The 18142-nt window shown below is 33.2% G+C and overlaps 2 protein-coding genes across 5 annotated transcripts in view; both read right to left on the bottom strand.

Annotated features, from left to right (window-relative positions):
- Positions 1-18142, bottom strand: part of Dnc (phosphodiesterase dunce) — a 324716-nt gene that overhangs the window by 188532 nt on the left and 118042 nt on the right. The gene's annotated exons all lie outside the window — the stretch shown is intronic.
- Positions 1105-17594, bottom strand: LOC140671166 (uncharacterized). The gene is made up of 2 exons (XM_072902316.1): positions 10034-17594; positions 1105-9768 (listed from the first exon to the last, which is right to left on the bottom strand). Exons 1-2 carry the CDS (start codon positions 10613-10615, stop codon positions 7591-7593), a joined length of 2760 nt encoding a protein of 919 aa, XP_072758417.1. The 5' UTR covers positions 10616-17594; the 3' UTR covers positions 1105-7590.

Below are 18142 nucleotides of genomic sequence, written 5' to 3'. Positions count from 1 at the left end.
CGTGTTAACGTCATGATTTATTGTTCATTTTATTGCATATCTATTGAGCTGTAATATAACGCAAATATAATAATATACGCCGTATTGATCAAGGTGTCAAACCCGGTAAGTCACGTCGAAAACGTGACGTGCGTGGAAAAAAAAAAAATTTGCCGGAAAGCAAAACTCTTTGCCAATAATAATTTATACTGGATAAATTTTACAAAACGCAGGAAAATATCTTCCCCTCGTTTTTCCGCGTTTCTGGAGATGCGGACGAAACTATCTCGAGGTTAAATCCTGAGGGTTTGCCTGTTTAAACTCAGTTTCGACATTACTTGACGTTTCTCAGAAGAGGCAGAGTAATGGGATTTCAATGTTTGAGAAATCTCTTCTAAAGTGACCGATCTCTTCATAACTAAGCTGATATGTGACTTCGTATCTAACTATATTAAAGTAAAATATATCACGTTCTTTTAAACGTTCTTTTAAAAGGAGAATCTTTGAGCAAGTTTAATCCACGAACGTAATTCAACTTTCTTTAATGGACGGCGACGTTTCTCGGATAAGCTCGATATTATCGATACTTCCGGCTTGTGAATTTCTAAGTGCAAATTTAATCTCATTTGAAGATTTGTACGTTTTCATATCGTTTGAAACTCATAAACATTTACAACTTTTACTAAAATAAAAATTCATCAATATTAAAAAATATTTGACTAAAAATAGTAATAGAAAATGTAAAAAACTAATATTAAAGTATTATTTATTCGAGAATGCGAAAGAAAATTCTAGTAAAGTCATGTTATCTAATTAGCATTCATTAACGACACATTTGATATCCGAAGATATAAATAAAATGTTATTATTATATCGCGTTCACATAAATTAATTTTACTCACAAATTAGAAAAAAATATTTCAACATAAAAAAACATATGCTACTTCAACATATATATAACATATCTCAAAAAATATTTAAAAATTTTAAAGATTTTAATCAAATTAATCGAGATTATTCTGAAACATTTATAAAAAAAAACATTTATGAACAAACAAGTCACTAAAACATGTTCTAATTTCACATAGATTCTAATACAAATTTGAATTTAAATGTTTACTCGAATCAAGTCTATGATTTTATAATTTAATTATAATTAACATTACTATTATATTATATGGTGTTGTTGAAATATTAAAGTGTATTTGAAAGCTATTCAATGCAAATCAATGATCTGACGTATTAATTTTAACGTTGATTCTCAATCACTGTTCATGTTTCGACGAATACATTCACTCGCACGACATTAACGCGCCTTAGAAACACATAAATTTCCGATACACGCCAACAAACAGACGTGAGAAATCGATACTACTGATTCACTAGAGGATTCATGCGTCGCATCGGATTAAATGTCTCGCGAACATATTAATCCGTCTGCGCTATGCGTTAGTGATTATGATCGCACATGTGCTCGACTCAATCGAACGCGTGCAACGATCGAATAAAATACGATAATGATTTATCACGAGGAATTTCGCGTTATCGAATAAAACATCATTCGGTCGAGCTAATATTTGCATATACAAGTAATCAATCGTACAAAAGACGCGTATGTTTCTTTCTCTTCGTCAAGTTCACTGACGGTTTGCGACGCAATTCTTCCAAAAGATAATATGATAATTACATACATCGCACTCTTGAAATATCGGTCTGATCGATAAACCATGATTCGATTTATGTAAAAGACTTAATTTTAATATTTATATTCAAATAAGAGAGCAGTATTTTTAGTGGAATAATATTTTTGTTTTCATTGCAATTCAGAATTTTATCTGATTTATCTACCACTGAAACTTCTTTCGCCCAGAGCTCTTTAACATTCGTTATTTTAATAAGATCGACGACAGCTTTGAATTCACAACGAAGCGACGGCGACCTTGCAAGGAAGAAGAACTGTCGGAAAAGTTGATCAGACTTTTAAATAAAGGCAGCCAACTGAAAGCCCAAACTAATGTTAATTGGGTTAATTGCCGAGTATTATTCTTCCGAGTCTCGAGGTCGTGCCTAATGATTAGACAGGACCAAGGAAAGAGAATCTACGTTTATACAATAAATGTTTCCGGGATACATATAGTTTCCCCATCCAATAATTTCCATATTCTTTCTATGGGAAATTCACCGCAATTGCGATCTCACACAAATATTACGTATATATAATGACTTTAAGTATACAGAAAAAAAAATGTTAAAATTTATTTTATTAATTTTACATTAACATGTATATTAATTTAATCAATAATAATAATTTAATTAATAGTATTAATTTAATTAATAATATTATCGAATTAATAAAATTAATTTCAACTACGATGATTCAAAATTGGTTTTTTTTTTCATTGTTATACAAGTTCTGTAAATTATAGCGGTGTAGAATAGAATTAATGCTCCAATCTATCATTAGAGTGCGCACTAGTTAACGAGGTATACTCTCCGACGTTGCATGCTCGTGTATATCTATGGTACGGGGATTACGAGAAAACAAAGATTTCATAAAATATACCAGAAGCGGATACGCGCGATGCTCCAGTTTTGTATCTTATATCAAAATAGATTCCAACAAGATGCCTTGATATTTTTTCTAAATATTATATAATAGGGACAACAGAAACAAGAGCTTGATCCTTATTTAAAGAAAATCTTTTCCACAATAAATTCCTCGTTATATTAACTATATATATATATATATAGATAGTAGAGATATTTGGTTTAAAAATAGATATCTTTTCTCCAGGCGCGTTTAACGAAAATAGAAAATACGATGTAATCCGCTTTTGTGAATCTCCTCGGCCATAGAAGAATTTGGCTACCTTGCTTATTTCAACTGACAATGAGTCGAGGGATTTATCTGCTTGATGGAGGATTTATCTGTAATTAAACGATTTACAACAAATTCAAACGGAAAATTCGTCCTAAAACGTGGCGCGTTTATTAGCCGTTGCAGTAATGTGGATGAGAAACTTTATCCCGCATATCCAATCAATAGCAAATTAAAACGGAACTTTGAAGCTCGGAATGCATGGAACAGCTAATATTCATCAGCGGAATTATGAACATTTTGCATTTGCGAAACCAAGCGTGAATTATGTAACTTCGGTCACGAGGAAGTATTTTAAGATCGTCGTACGGTTCCAGCCCACTAAAATTGACGCACACGACAAGAATATTCCGCACTTCCTAGCAACGCGTAAAATTTTGTCATTTTGAAATTCCATAAATATATTACATGATGAAGCGAACAAGCGTTACAAACTGACGCGACGGTGAATTTGACAAGCGCTGCATCACACTTTGGCGCCTATTTCAAGAAAGTATTTAACCCTGAAATATATTTTTAGAGATAAAAATCCAGGTCGGTTAAATTTCGCATCGTATGCTGCCAAATGTAGCGACATAATATCGTACTTTTAATCCACCTTGTATGTATGCAATGTAGTCTCGATATTAGCTTGAGAGTCGTTGAATGATACACGATATACATAACAATAAGGCGCTGCATTATATTCTTATTGAATCTGGCGTCACTCGCATGTCACTTGTGTCAACGATATGTCTTGCTTCTTGCGTGAAAACTCCGAGGATATTTCGATATCGACATGTCGCCCTTTAAGACTGTCAAGAAGTCTTGGAAATATAACACAAAGTGAATCGTGTATGTTTTCGTGACAATCGCAAATTACAATGAAAAGTGCTTCTAACAACGTTTCGTATATATTTTTTTTTTTTTCAAATGGTTCAAGTCGTAAAAAAAAAGTAAACAAAACTGGATACTTTGAAAAGTATAATAGTTGTAATAAATATAATAAATAGTATAATAATTATAATAAATAGTTTGACTAAATAATCTTTTCCTCTTCCTAAAATAATAATAAAATTGCACGTTATATTTACAAAAGTGATTTTTTTTAAATTAATTTTTGTTAACTTTTCAAAATCCCCGAAAGAGAGTCATTGAAGAGCAAGATAGGGAATTTTATAACATTGTTGTAATATTTTTATAACTAAAATATTCACCATAGTAATTCATTAACATCGTTAAAACTTTAAAAACTATCAAAAGTTATTAGATTAATTAATTAATAAATAAATTTATCTTAATGAGGTTAAGAAGGATACAAAATCTTGAACTAAATCTTCATTATATAAGAAAGTTTTAATTATTCAATATCGTTATAAATATCCAAAAGATGAATGAAAAACAAAAAGATTTTTGGTAATTGAATTACTTTGATTGGAAAAGTTTTGCAGGAAAATTCGCAAGTACACATTTTTAGTTTACATTTGGCGAGAAAATAGCTTTTCTGCATAATCTCTAAATAAATACTTCGATTCTGTCAAAACTTTCAAACTTAATTAAAATAACAAATAAACTATTGATCCATTAAAAAAAGAAAAAAATCTCAATGATCATTTCTTTTTCTTCTTAATCTAAGTTTCGTAGATTCAACGAAAAGTAGCAACTTTTTCTTTTAATTATTAATTCTTTATTATTATTAATGCTCCTTGTTATTAAAATCTAAACATCTTCATAATTGTTAAAAATAAAGCGTATATATTTTAAGTTATTTTTAATAAAATTTAAATTTGAAAAAAAAATTACATTTGTTTAGCAATATCGTAAATTTCAATGATATTGAAATGCGTTTGAGTCGTAAACTTTATCAAGTCATGCGTGAAAAAAACGAGCGTTTTTAAAGAGAATTTCATATTTCTTTGGCAAGAGGACGTTTTGGTTCGCAAAGCAAATAAATCTCTTGACACAGAAACGGTGTCAAATACTTGAAGATATATGATGTAAAACATAAATATTCTAAACTCGGAAAATTAAAACGCTTCAATGTATAAAATAAAAACATAAAGGAGACGTGCAAGTTATCGACAATTATCAATATTAGATCTTTCTAAACAGAATCAAAATTTAAAGAGATATAAATTAATTTTTAACATTTAAGAATAAAAAATATATTCATAAATAAAAAATTCCTTTTTTTAAATACAGATTTTTAGAAAGAAAAAATTAATTCAAGTGCAGTTGAATTTAATCGATGTTTACAATTGAAAATAACTATAAATTTCATCAGATTCATACAGTTGGGTTCATGCAGAGTAGCAGATGGTAACAAGTCAACAGTGACCTCTTGGCATCTCATATAACCACGCGCTCGGTAAATTGTTTGGAGGATCGCCAACAACGCGTTTATTATCGTAAATTATCGTAAAAACGTGCATGCATCGAGTGTGCCAGCAAGATATCACAGCATCTAAACTCACTGATCCGTCAAAATAGCGCCCGCTCTATGATTTTAAGTGACAGTATGATACGATGGTAGAGATACTATAAATTTTATGTTGCGGAGATAGTAAGAAAGCATTTTCCCAGGGTACATAGAGAATTGTGTCACATTTACTGTCACCTCCATTGTGTATCGTAGTAAAAGTGACCGTTAAAAATAACGTATAATGACACAATGATAGAAATATAACGGTAGATAATATCAATAAATCGAGCAAATTTAATATTGACGGGATAAAGAATAACGCCAGCAGAGTAATATGATAACGGGATTATCTGACCATGTATTATAGATTGCCCATATATAATATAGTGATAATGAAAACGAGGGCATAATGTACACAGAATAACGCTTAAAAATTTTTTCACGTGTGTTTGTGTGTGTGTGTGTGTGTGTGTGTGTGTGTGACATCATATGGCCCACTGCGATAAAAATGTATATAAAAATGAATCAAATACACGGTTATTGATAACCTCGGTTATGTAGCTTGATAAAAACTCGCGACTCTCGGGCGCTTTTATCGTACGAAACGTGAGGAAAACAGCGGTTACGTATCATTCGTCGGTGAAAAATGCGCGAGTAATACGAAAAGAAATTCTTTTCGGCGTTGAAAGAAAATATAAAACACATCTCTGTGGCTTCACGCTGAGCGGAGACAAATAGACAATGGAAACGAGTCTACAAAAAAAAGGCATGCAGGCAAAAATCAACCGGTAAAAAGAGTGAGAGATAGAAAAAAGTATCCCAGAATTTGTGTGAGAGCGCAATTTTGTGGATATTTTTTTTTAATTATCTGCTTTTCTCGCAAATATTCTCGCTCTTTAAATATATTCGGGAAATGGATTTTAAGCGGATAACTTTCTAATTAATTTAGGGAACCCGATCGTACGAGGCAGGAAGGTAAAAGCATGCTGCATCAGTAGCCAAGTAAAACTAATGGCAAAGGCCGAAGAGACTGTTGATGAAGCTCCACGGGATCATTAATTATGTGTTATCTTATTCGTAATAATCTGCAATTATAACTAACCTCCATCACAAACGCGATATACGAATTATATGTCAGAAATTATTCAGTAGCAATAATAATTTAGCATTTAGAAAAATACGCTCGAAGAGAATCTCACGCGTAAAAAAAACAAAAAAAAAACCGATTTTCCAAGGCACAAGTTACATGCCGCGGTAATTCTTGATGTTCTGTCATCACTTATCACAAACTTAGTCGCGCGTCACTGACACCGCAAAGATAACCAGATCCGTTTTAGCGCCAAACCATGTATAAGACATGAGGCTGAAGTGTATTTACGTACGATTAGTACGGCAATATTATGTCGCAGTCTCTTCAGTGGTCTCTCGAATAACCGAAAATACAAGTTAAATCAACAGATGAAAAATTATTTTCAAAGAAAATATCTTTAATGACACATCATTCGTATGCTCTTTCTAATTCCAGATTTTGTCAAAAAAGTTTATTAAATGTATATTTGCAATAAAATTTTTCTGCATAAGTGTGTAATAATAAGAATAAAAAAAAAAATACACACATATATTTGCTCATTTGCTGCTTGAATTTGTAACAGTAGCATCACAATTATACTTGAAATAAAGTATATGAAAGATTAGAAGATTCCTTAATATGTGTATGCAAATCCAGTGCGCAAACAGAAAAGTCTCCCGGAGAATTTGATCTCATCCTTATCGATTCCTTTCTTGGCGCGCTCTCTCGCATATGCTTGAGATACTTAGAGGGTTATTCAACTCCAATTCTCTCTCCAACATTTAGTGAGCACGTATAAGATGTTTGTGTAGAAATAATAGGTTTTCTCGTAATCTGTTGTGCAATCTGTACTACCCGATACAATCGATTTTCTTTTTTTATTTGCTTTTGCGCTATTTTCGGTGAATTTCAATCTTGTTTTACAATAGAACAAAACTCCGTGAAATAAAAACGTATATACCCGGGAGAATTTTCCACCTTGCGTTTCCTTTTTATATTGATATTACGACGTCGACCTTGACGGCGATTCACATAAACTCTTATAGATCGCACATGTCGCGGAAATCCTATCCTAAGAGCGGTTTGTCGTTAGCGAGTCAAATTTAAACTTTCCGTCGTTTCTCTGGGAAGGTTCTCGGGCGAGAAACTTACTTCGCTTGAATGGCTTCGAGAAATTCTGGAGATGAGCTTATCGCTTCTTCGTTAAAGTGCTTCGCGTACTCGAAACGCACATTTAAGCTCACTTGTGTGCCCTGCGGAGAATCACGTCTCGCAAAGAAAATCTTCCGGCGAGCTCCTCATACCGGGTATCGCTTTCGCTACCGACTTGCAATATTCGCGCATTTTCTCGCCAACTCTCGCATTTGAAGTCGTGACTCGAGTTGGTCGCTTTGAACTTCTCACGACGTTTGAAGGAGCGTAATCTTCCTGGGTATACAAGCTACTACGATTAGCATCCGAAATAGATGTTGCGTGCGTTCTCCAGCATTTTTCGTCCACCGATCTTAATTTGTCGGTTAAATAAGCGGAAGCGGTAGAATTTCTTTGAGATATTTCGTTATCTCTGCTCGATGACGACGGCATTCTTCGTGATTTCCTCGCCTCGAACGGTGCGAACTGATAGTTCAATTGTGGCACTATTTTATTAATATATTTCGGAATCGCAAAATCTACGTCGGCGATTCTCGGCGATTGCGGGATGCCATCAGTGAGGACGATAGGAACGATCGTGATCTTTTCTTTTGATAGGCGAAGACGCTGCGCTCTTTTACGTTGCGTCGTCAAATCTGCCTGATTTTTCCTCGATAGATTTTCTCCATTTTCCCGTTGGGAATCAACTTTCTGAACGCAAAAATCGCGCTTGCACGTTTCAACTGCAGCGTCATTTTTCTTGTTGATCTTGACAGAGTGTATTTCCGAAGGAGGCTCGATCTTTACTACTTCCGTTCTGGAATCGACTTGTTGCAGAAAAATGCTAGAAACGCTGGCGGCAAGTAACACGTTATTCGAAAGAGACGTCGTTGTCGACAATAAATTCCGAAGGGGACTAACGGCCCTGTTAGTGTAGTGTTTCTCGACGGTGGTGCAAAATTTCCTATTTAAATTTACGCCGATCTGAGGAGCGCAAGTTGACGCAGAAACTGCACGTGATAATTGCCGATCGCGACTTGTGCAACGATCGATCAATTTCGATTCGAACGGAGAAGAAATCCGATTGTTCTTGACAAGGCGTTCGGGTAAAATATTTTCGCGGTGATTGCTATTGCAAGTGATGGGCTCCGTTTGAATTGCCATCGAATTTCGATCGTCAGGAAGAATCTCAAAATGTTTGTTCGTTGTTTCTTCATCTACGATGGGCCAATCGTCGTCAATCATGATAAACACCGAAGATTCCTGCTTTCGGACTTGGAAGAAATTATTGCCAGATGTCCGCGAATTTTCAACGGTTTGATTAAGGTATCGATGCGAGTTGTATTCTGTTCTACAAAAAACATTCGAGGGATTCGTATTGACACTTTCGTGAACAGACCAGCCATCCCACATAGAAATGGCTCCTTTTATTACAGCATTATTCTCGCAACCCTTGGGAGAGGATTGAAAACTTTTATTGGAAATGCATTTGTCACAAAAGCGTTTATTTGAAACAGTCTCTTCCTCAGATGCATGACTGTTGGTCGCTGGAAGATAAGATGCGTTCTTTCTAACCCGATCGCAAGATCGAAGACCGTTCAAGCTCTCGACTGTGCGAGAGAGGTCGCGAATGGCACGACTCAACACCTTCTGCCGACCATTCGAACTGTCGTTCAAGCAGCTTGTACGAGAGCCTGTCGGAGAGGGTTTACCGACCATGGAGAAAGTCGGAGACGGCCAAGTATTATCGACGAGACCGGATCGATTTTTCAAGTTACAGCTCGTCGCAGCACGTCGCAGGACCGCCTGATCGCGATTTAAGAGATAGTTGGATTCATTCGGCGAAGGCACGAATCGGTCAAATGTGTCCGTTCTATCCAGACGACAAGAAATGCCAAGGTCAAAACCTAAACTGTTCAGACCCAACGCCCGAGTCTTTCCGATGATCTCGCTATATTGGTAGCGGAGCGGACTCAATTCATAATCTATTTTCAGCAAAGCTTCCACGTCGGTGGATACTCGTTGATGCTTCTTCGGTGTAGCAAAGTCGTTTGGTAAGGAAGGTGAGTCGGACAGATTCGGCGGAAAGTAGACCGATTTGATGGAGGAGCGTGAATTTCTAGCAACATCAACGAGATCGCTGTCATTCATCAAATTGGTAGCACTTTCATCATTGACAAATGTCGGAATCGTTTCGCGATAAGGATCCCAATCCATTGTGCGATGGTTATTTTTCGTTTTATGAAATGTCACTTCCGCTACGAGTTCTTCTGACTTCTCGTCATTAATCACTGTCGTAGGTGTCGTATCCTGAGGAGAATAAAGTCTATCGTGATCGTGGGAAGAACGATCGATTTAGCTCTCTCATGTTTTTTTTATACAAATCTCTATATTTTACTTACTAATTTTATAAAGTTGAATTCACTATATATATGCGAATTTTAAAATATTTTCAAAGAATAAAGATACAAGAAATTTTACAAACTACTGAATAAATTTTTTTTACCGCTTGCTCTTTAGCAAATTTAATTATGAAAATTAAACTACTTAATTCGTTGATAGCCCATAAACGTACGCAAAGTATAGGCATCGTTCTCGACTCGACTTTTTTCGTCTCATGTTGTTGACCGTGAAAATTGATGGTCGTGTCCCTCGTTAAGAAGATTGTCGAAGAGATAACCGGTGCCATCCTCTTAACGATCATGGACATTTTCTTTTCACGCGCGAACGATGACTCGGATATTAGCGCGACATCCATTGCTTTGAAGTTTATAGAAGTACTTGAGATTTCGTTCTTCAAGACTGGCATGGACTTGGACTTTGCCAAAATCTTCTCGGATACAAAAATAAGATTATCATGAACGTGTGCGGATTTATTTTTCATAGTTATTTCTCGGGTTAATCTATTTTCCATGAATTCGTGAGACGAATCGGAAGTAACTTCTTCCTCTATCAAAGGTACGGTTTTGTTGAATGCGACGAGTTTGCTTAAGGAAGTGCTTTTGTTCTTGAAATAAACGCAGAGCGATTCTTTCGTTTGTGTTTCGCGAATTTCAGTATCGCTTCGTTTCAAAGGGATCATACCTTCGCTAGACGTTTCATAATCTCCTTCTATATAAAAATGAATTTGGATGTCAGATGCAAGGCATAATGGCATAAAATATATTTAGAAAGACTAAAATCGTTATCAAAGATTATATGAAAATTTGACAAAATGGAATAGAGAGATCGTATAAAAGGTATAATTATTGAACATGTTTAAAAAAAAATGATTGATAAGCTGTTTAGAAAAGTAAAATATATTTCATTGTGTATGAAAATCTTGTAATACTTAAAAATGTAATAGAGAGAGAGAGAGAGAGAGAGAGAGAGAGAGAGAGAGAGAGAGCAACTTTTGTTTCTTCTTTTCAATTTTAATTAAAATTCAGTATACAACAGTAATCCAACCTACTTTTTAAGAACTTGAGATAATCAATTTAAATTTAATTTTCTTTAAAACTCTCTGACAAGATTCTAAGAAGAAATGCAGAGACCCATTATTACACTGAATCTTTCGACTACTGATTGACGTTAGCACGTGTACATAATATCTCGCAAATCCAAAGGCTAACAATTCTAAAATTAATATCTTTTTCAAACCAACCATCCGTGTCAGATGCGTAAGTGATCGCAACGGAACTCGTCACCGGTCGAACCGATTTTTGCCAGTCATCCGATTCATTCGGCTCGTTGTCTCGTTTCGCATGATGAACGGGAAAAAAGGACGCGGACGGAACGAAAGAGGCCTCATCGACGCGTCCCTGACAATTTATGCAACTGGTCTTCGTATCACGAGACATTGTAATAACAGGAGGAGGTTAGTTAAAAGCCGTTCCGCGCGCGCGCATTCCGCTTAACCCCGTCGTTTCGTGGACGTGTTTAATCGTCACCAACAGAAAACACAACGCACTTTGGTATTCACGCGACGCATAATTTCGCAAAACCGGAATACACATTCGGCCGAAGTTGCCGAAGCTGAGCGAGCAGACGTTAGCCTATGTCGAACTCCAGTGACAAACGAAATGGCAACGCTATACTCGGCGAAAAGCAAAATAACAATTACTGTTCTCATATCTCTCTCTCTCTTTCTCTCTCTTTCTTTCTTTGAAAAAATATGCGATATATATGCTAATCACAAAATACATTATTAATATTTTACAAGTATTTTTATAGAAATAGAATTCAAATATGCGAAGATATAAATAGAGATAAGAAAAAGAGAGAGAGAGAGAGAGAGAGAGAAAAAGAGATAGAGAGGAGGGGCCAAAACTCTATATTTATATCTCTATACTTATATCTCCACATATTTAAATTCTATTTCTATGAAATTGTTTATAAAACATGTATAATAAATTTTTTAATTTGCAGATACATCACATAAATATTTTAGGTTTCAATATCTGTCGCGCGTTTACATCTGTGACATTTTCTATATTTATTACTACTATATCTCGTATTTTTACACCATGAATACGAAAGTAGCTTCTGCTTGAAAAGTGGAAGAGGCCGTCTCTAGTTCTATATTTTTTCTTTCTTCTTCGCGTAAATCGCAGATGCGATTTCAATATGCATCTGTTGCGAAAATCCATACGTATCTATGATAATGTAAAATTTTAAATAATAGGTTCCCCTTTTATTACAGTATAACCGATAGCATCTAAATTAACGTTCAAAATAACAAGATCAAACCAGAACACTGCAAAAGCCACGAAAGTGCTTTTTTGAATACAGCGGTTGTAATAAAATACGACAGGTATCCTAGCGATGGAATTCGAAAATTGTTATGATAAATTTAGAGTTAAATTAAAGATTTGATCTTTCAGATGTAACAAAAATAATGTAATTCTATAGATAGAAAACAAAAAAGAACGATTATGTACATTTGTAGAAAGATATTTGATCTTTTATTTCAAATAAAGTGAAACTAATCACTTCAGTCGAAAGATACATACATGAGAGTTTAGAATCCTAAAAATTAATATAAAAAAATTAAATCGCTATATCGTAAATAAAATTTATATGCTTGTTAAGTGTCATAGAAATTGGATGGAAAGAAATAATACTCGACACAATAAAGAAATTTATTTTAGAGAGAAAAACTCATAGAATCGATAAATTTTCGATAATGTGTAACGTAAGAGAGTAAAAAAAAAAAAAAGAAACAGGACAAAGAAAAAAGATGTAAATTTTCATCAATGACGTAAGACAAGAGAGAAAAAACTGGCGCGAAAGAAATACGTTACATCCACGAGGATAATTTTCAAACCGACATGTGAGATAAGAGAAAGAGAATACGTAATGTTAAGAAACCTACTGATTATATTCACGAAATATGGGCAGGCGAGCGAGTTTGCGGAGTCTGAACGCAGATCGAGAACATGTAGATTCGGCGAAAGTGTAAAGAATTTGCGTGTCGACACGCGCCAATTTCGATCGTCGCATAAGCAGCGCTCCTCGCAAAGCAGCTGATTTTTCATGAGAAACAGCATTTTAATCGAACTTACGTAGCAGAATCCAATGAAATCGTATTGCTTAATCGTATGCTAATCCCAAGCATCTAGTAAATGTAATTTACATAATAATCAAGGATCACTCGATCGACGATTCAGCAGCATTTATGTAGGTAATTAACAAATAAAATATACGCAACGTTTTATTACACCGTTTATAATTTGTTTAAACCGAAATTTAGAAATATTTCGGATACTTAAACAATCTCTTTCAACATATTGTTTCATAGCATCTTTCACAGTTGCTCGAAATATTTCTAAATTGATTTGCAAAAACGAGTCCTGCAACTTTTGCATATTTCAACTTTGTGTGTTGTAACTTTTATATCCGCCTTTCCACATTTATGTTGCAGAAGATTCAGTACTATTCTGATATAAGTTACGACATTCTACTAGATTGTAAATATTTTATTTTTCAATGATAATGAGAATCTATTCGATACCAAGTCTCGAAATTTCTTGATTATTTGCATCACGTATTTATTTTATTGCATTTTATTAATATTTGAATAGATATCTCTGTAATTTGAAAATATTTTGTTGCACCGAAAAGACACGGCACATTTTGCATCGCATTTGATCCGACAATTCTTCGTTTTCTCGCATGACATAGTGCATTGCCGCATGTCACATTAGCTTCATTAGAGCGCGAAATTTGCCAATGCAAAAGCCAGCTCGTTTTCCAACGAATTTGTTTGACACAAAATGTAGAAAAATATTCAATTGCTTCTCCAATTTCAGATATAATATAATAAAGTACAAAACACGGTAATATTTGTAGAGTTTGCAAAGTTATACATTGTAAAAAAGCATTAAAATCAAAATCTTTTTATAGATTAAATATTATATATATATATATATATATATATATGTATTAAGTATGTTTTAAGCTCTATTTTAAGTTCTATTTGTATTAAGAAATAGTAAAATAGTGAATTGTAATGCCAATTTTAATTATACAAATATTTGTTCGATAATTAATATGCACGTGAACAATAATACAACCGATAAACTCGTTTATGTGATTTATATAATTCATTCATATAATTTTTATATTATAAACTCCGAATTTAATTATCGCCATAGAAAGTGCTTATGCTCGTAATTTTCAAATGACTCATTGTGCTTCGCTAAAAAAAAAAAAAAAAAAAAAAAAGAAGAAGAAGCAGATACAACAGCCGACGCGAGAAACAAACCGGCTCAGTCGTTGCATTCGTTAGGTAACGTCCAACTTTCGAGCCTTTTTATTTTTGGGTACTCGCAAACGGAACCGAAAGGTCGGGGGGCTGTGCAGTGACAACCAGGAGACTCGTGAATCTTTTCTACAAAAGCCGACACTTCCCGTTTTCCTCCAGAGACGCAATCGTCGATTCTCCTTTCTTCAGCAAAAAACATTTTCGTTCGGCAGAACTTTATCGTAAAGTACGACTGTCAACAAATTTTATGGCAATCGTGCGTGATAAACGTACAATTTATGCAGTTGTACGACATGAAAAATAAACTCATGCAAAAATTTATACATGTGTGTATTATTGTGAATACTACTTTAATAAATATTCATAGAAAATTGTTGTGACATTGAGATAAAAATTATGATAATATATTTTTAATTAGTTTTTCAAAATAAATTAAACGAAAAAAAGTATAAAAATAATTATAAATAAATAATAATGTAATTGTAAAAATTAAATGTTTTGTTAAAGTAATTATGAATAAATAAATAAGTTATTCGTTTATATATAACAAGAAATAATAAGACAAGGCAATAATGTTCCAAATCATTTATACTTCAATATTTATTATATTCGTGGTTATATGTTATTACCACGATATTCGCATGATACTCTGTGAATTATAGGACGTATCGTCGAGATTGATCTTTTCTGCTCAATTTTATACTGGTACGATTGAAAATATGTGACAGAAAGTTACGACTATGGGCTTCCTGGCGATATTTAGAGACCTCCATTTCTCGATCGATCGCGGACGAGTATTCATTGAGTTCCTGATTCGAGGCCGCGTGAATCGAGTATACTATTGCGCAATCGTAATGCTAAAACTTGTTCTATCGTGATTATTAATCAATATGGCCAGTGATGAGAAATTTTCATATTCATGAACTTCAATTATCACACATTACGCGTCTATTGTCAACGTATCTACGATTCCGTCCGATTGGTTAGCACGGGCGATTCAACCCTTTCGATCTTACGATGTCAATCACCATCACCATCTATTACATTTCACATATGCCGATCAATTCGTCCATAAAATGAAACGATATATATGTAAATTTTTATTCTCGATTAAAAACAAATTGAAAATGTTTTAAACATCGTTCGATGCTTTTACTGAAAAATATGGTAAGTATACATTTTAATGCAACAATTGCATTAACGAGTACAAAATCATCACTTTAAATAACATATTTATATGTGTATTTATGTAATAATTATATAGAATTTATTTACTAAATATAATGTTGCAATTAGTATTTTGATTTTGTATTTTATTTTTATAATGATTTATTTCACGCAAAACTCAAACATATTATTCTAAAATATTAATATTTCAATTGTAGGGAACTGTCGTGAATGTGAAGAGAATAGAGAGAAGATTGGCTTATAAAATGATGTATCGTAAATAATGAAGTAATTGGACTAATTTTCACTTCCTACTTCAGTTGTCGACAATTTTTGAAGGTAATGACTAGTATACAAATTAGCGGCGAGCGAGATTTATCCTTTCGCAATTTGTATAAATTATACATGTTGTGTTAACAAAATAATTTAAGTATATCATAAAATTCGGGCTCTACTTAACAATATTATTTATACTTTATTTAAAACATCATTTATTATCTCAAGAGAGATAACTACTGAGAAACTTAGTTATTGCTAGTCAAGGCTTACCTTGCTCGAACCAGTAGAATTTCTACTTAATGAAAAGAATATTAATTTCGCTAGAATACATTATTGAAAGAGCCTTCCTACTAAAGTTGAAAGACTCGTATACATTCTTTAATACTTTAGATAATGAATTTAAGCAACGTAGATGGTCAAAGTAATATAAAAGGGCAATGACCTCCGTTAGAGTCCAGAACTGTCGGAAAAATCGATCGAGCCATCAACAAACGGTCGATGTCATAAATTTCGCCGGGATTCCCGTAGGAAATCAAAAGGTGGATTGGGAATTGAGCAGCACAAGAATATCGGAAGAAGGAAAAAAGCGTTCCCTCTATCGTTCTCGTATTTTTCATAACGTGTTGCCTCTTCCCTTCATCTCGTACCTAGCGGTTTCTAAAGTAGACTACGTAAGGAATTTTATAGGCACATGCAAAAAGTAGAATGTATAAAAGTACCAAAATTGCAAAATAATTTTTTACAATCATTACTTTCAAAAATATCAAGTTTGTAATATGCAAATATATTAAAAACTAGTTATAAAATATGGTTATTGTGTATGCTTAATAAAGAATTAATGAGAGGAATTAATATTTACATTATACAAAATTACAATGAGAGGAAATAATCTGTTAATTTCAAATATCTAGCCATTCGTTTCATTTATAATCATCAATTAGCGCAATGTTGTCGTTAGAATTAGAATAAATCCATTTTCAACTGGTTTACGACGGTAAACCAGTATTTTGTAGTAGTTATCCAATGACGTCGCAAATCAATCCCTAAATTAACATTTTCGTTTTATATCGTTTATAAAGTTGACGCGCAGCATCGCAAAAAATAACTATCTTTGTTGAATAATTCTCGAATATTTTAATTATTTTCTTCTACGAAATTTCCTAATATATGATTAAAAAAAAATTTTGACAAACATTTCTGTCTATGCTTGTAACATCGTGAGATGTTTGATGCGTCCGTTCGTGCAATTTAAAAATAAAGTGCATTTTTGCGGAGACGCGCGTCATGAATATAAAGCAGTTTACGAAAATCGGCAGAATGCATTCGACGAAAGGAAGTACATTATCGTCGAGACAATTCTAAAGATGAAAATTTATAGTTATGAAGCTTCATTGCACATTATTCTACAGAGATTTATATTGCGCTGTGAAACGGAACAGGTTTACATCAAATTGTGCAATGAGAAAATATGCTATCGTGAGTGACTTTTTAAAAACACGACCTCTGTTTCGCGACAAATTTGTAAAATAAACACTCGGTGTCACCCGAAAATTAGACACGGCAAATTTTTATTTACGCTGTAACAACGCTTGGTTGTAAAAATAAAAACAAAAGTTCATAATTTAACTTGATTTTGGTCCATGATATTTTTCATTGTTGCATCGATCGTCGCCTCGAAACGATAATAAATACTTGCGAGATATACTAGCGTTAATAAATATTTTAAAACCAATAACGTCTCCCTGAATCCCTGTGTTATATGCGAGAATCGACTAATTTATATGCCGCCGGATTCTACAAATGATCATTATTAAAATGAATAACATCCTGAATGTATCAAGTGTCGACACGATATATAAATGACATTTTTTCAATGCGTCCAGAAAGAAGCGATTAAAACCTCCAAGGTATGCAAATTAGATGTTGTAGAGTGACAAAATACTAATATATACATATATGTATAGATATGTATATATATATATATATATATATATATATATATATATATTTATATATATACGGGAAATTCAGAATTTAGACTTCAATAATGCTTCTATTTAATAGTAAGTTAAATAAAAAAGCATGATTAACATTATACGCAAGTAAGAAAGAAATTAAAACATTAATAGAGAGAAACAATAAAAAAGATTTTTTTCAACAATAAAATTATATAAATAAAATAAAGGCTCTCTGTATTTATTAGGCTATGAAGAGTCAACGCTGATGTGTGAGAGAGAGCGTAAAAAAAAAAAAAAATTATTATCAGCATCTGCATCATTAATTTTTTATCTTATGTGAATGTTTTGCTTTATAATCACCGAAGAAACGTATGCATTTAAATAATTAATTGTATCATGTATTGAAAAAATTTTTTTACGCTCTACATCAGCGTTGACTCATTATAGCCTAATTATTTTAATTTTAGTAATTAATATATAAATTCTTATAACAAATGGGGAGAAATATTAAATTTATTTTAATTTTTTTTCATTT

This window comes from Anoplolepis gracilipes, chromosome 11 (genome assembly GCF_047496725.1).
Source record: "Anoplolepis gracilipes chromosome 11, ASM4749672v1, whole genome shotgun sequence".
NCBI classification, from domain to species: Eukaryota; Metazoa; Arthropoda; class Insecta; order Hymenoptera; family Formicidae; genus Anoplolepis; species Anoplolepis gracilipes.
Note: the sequence above shows the minus strand (reverse complement) of the source record. Positions and strands in the feature narration are given on the sequence as shown.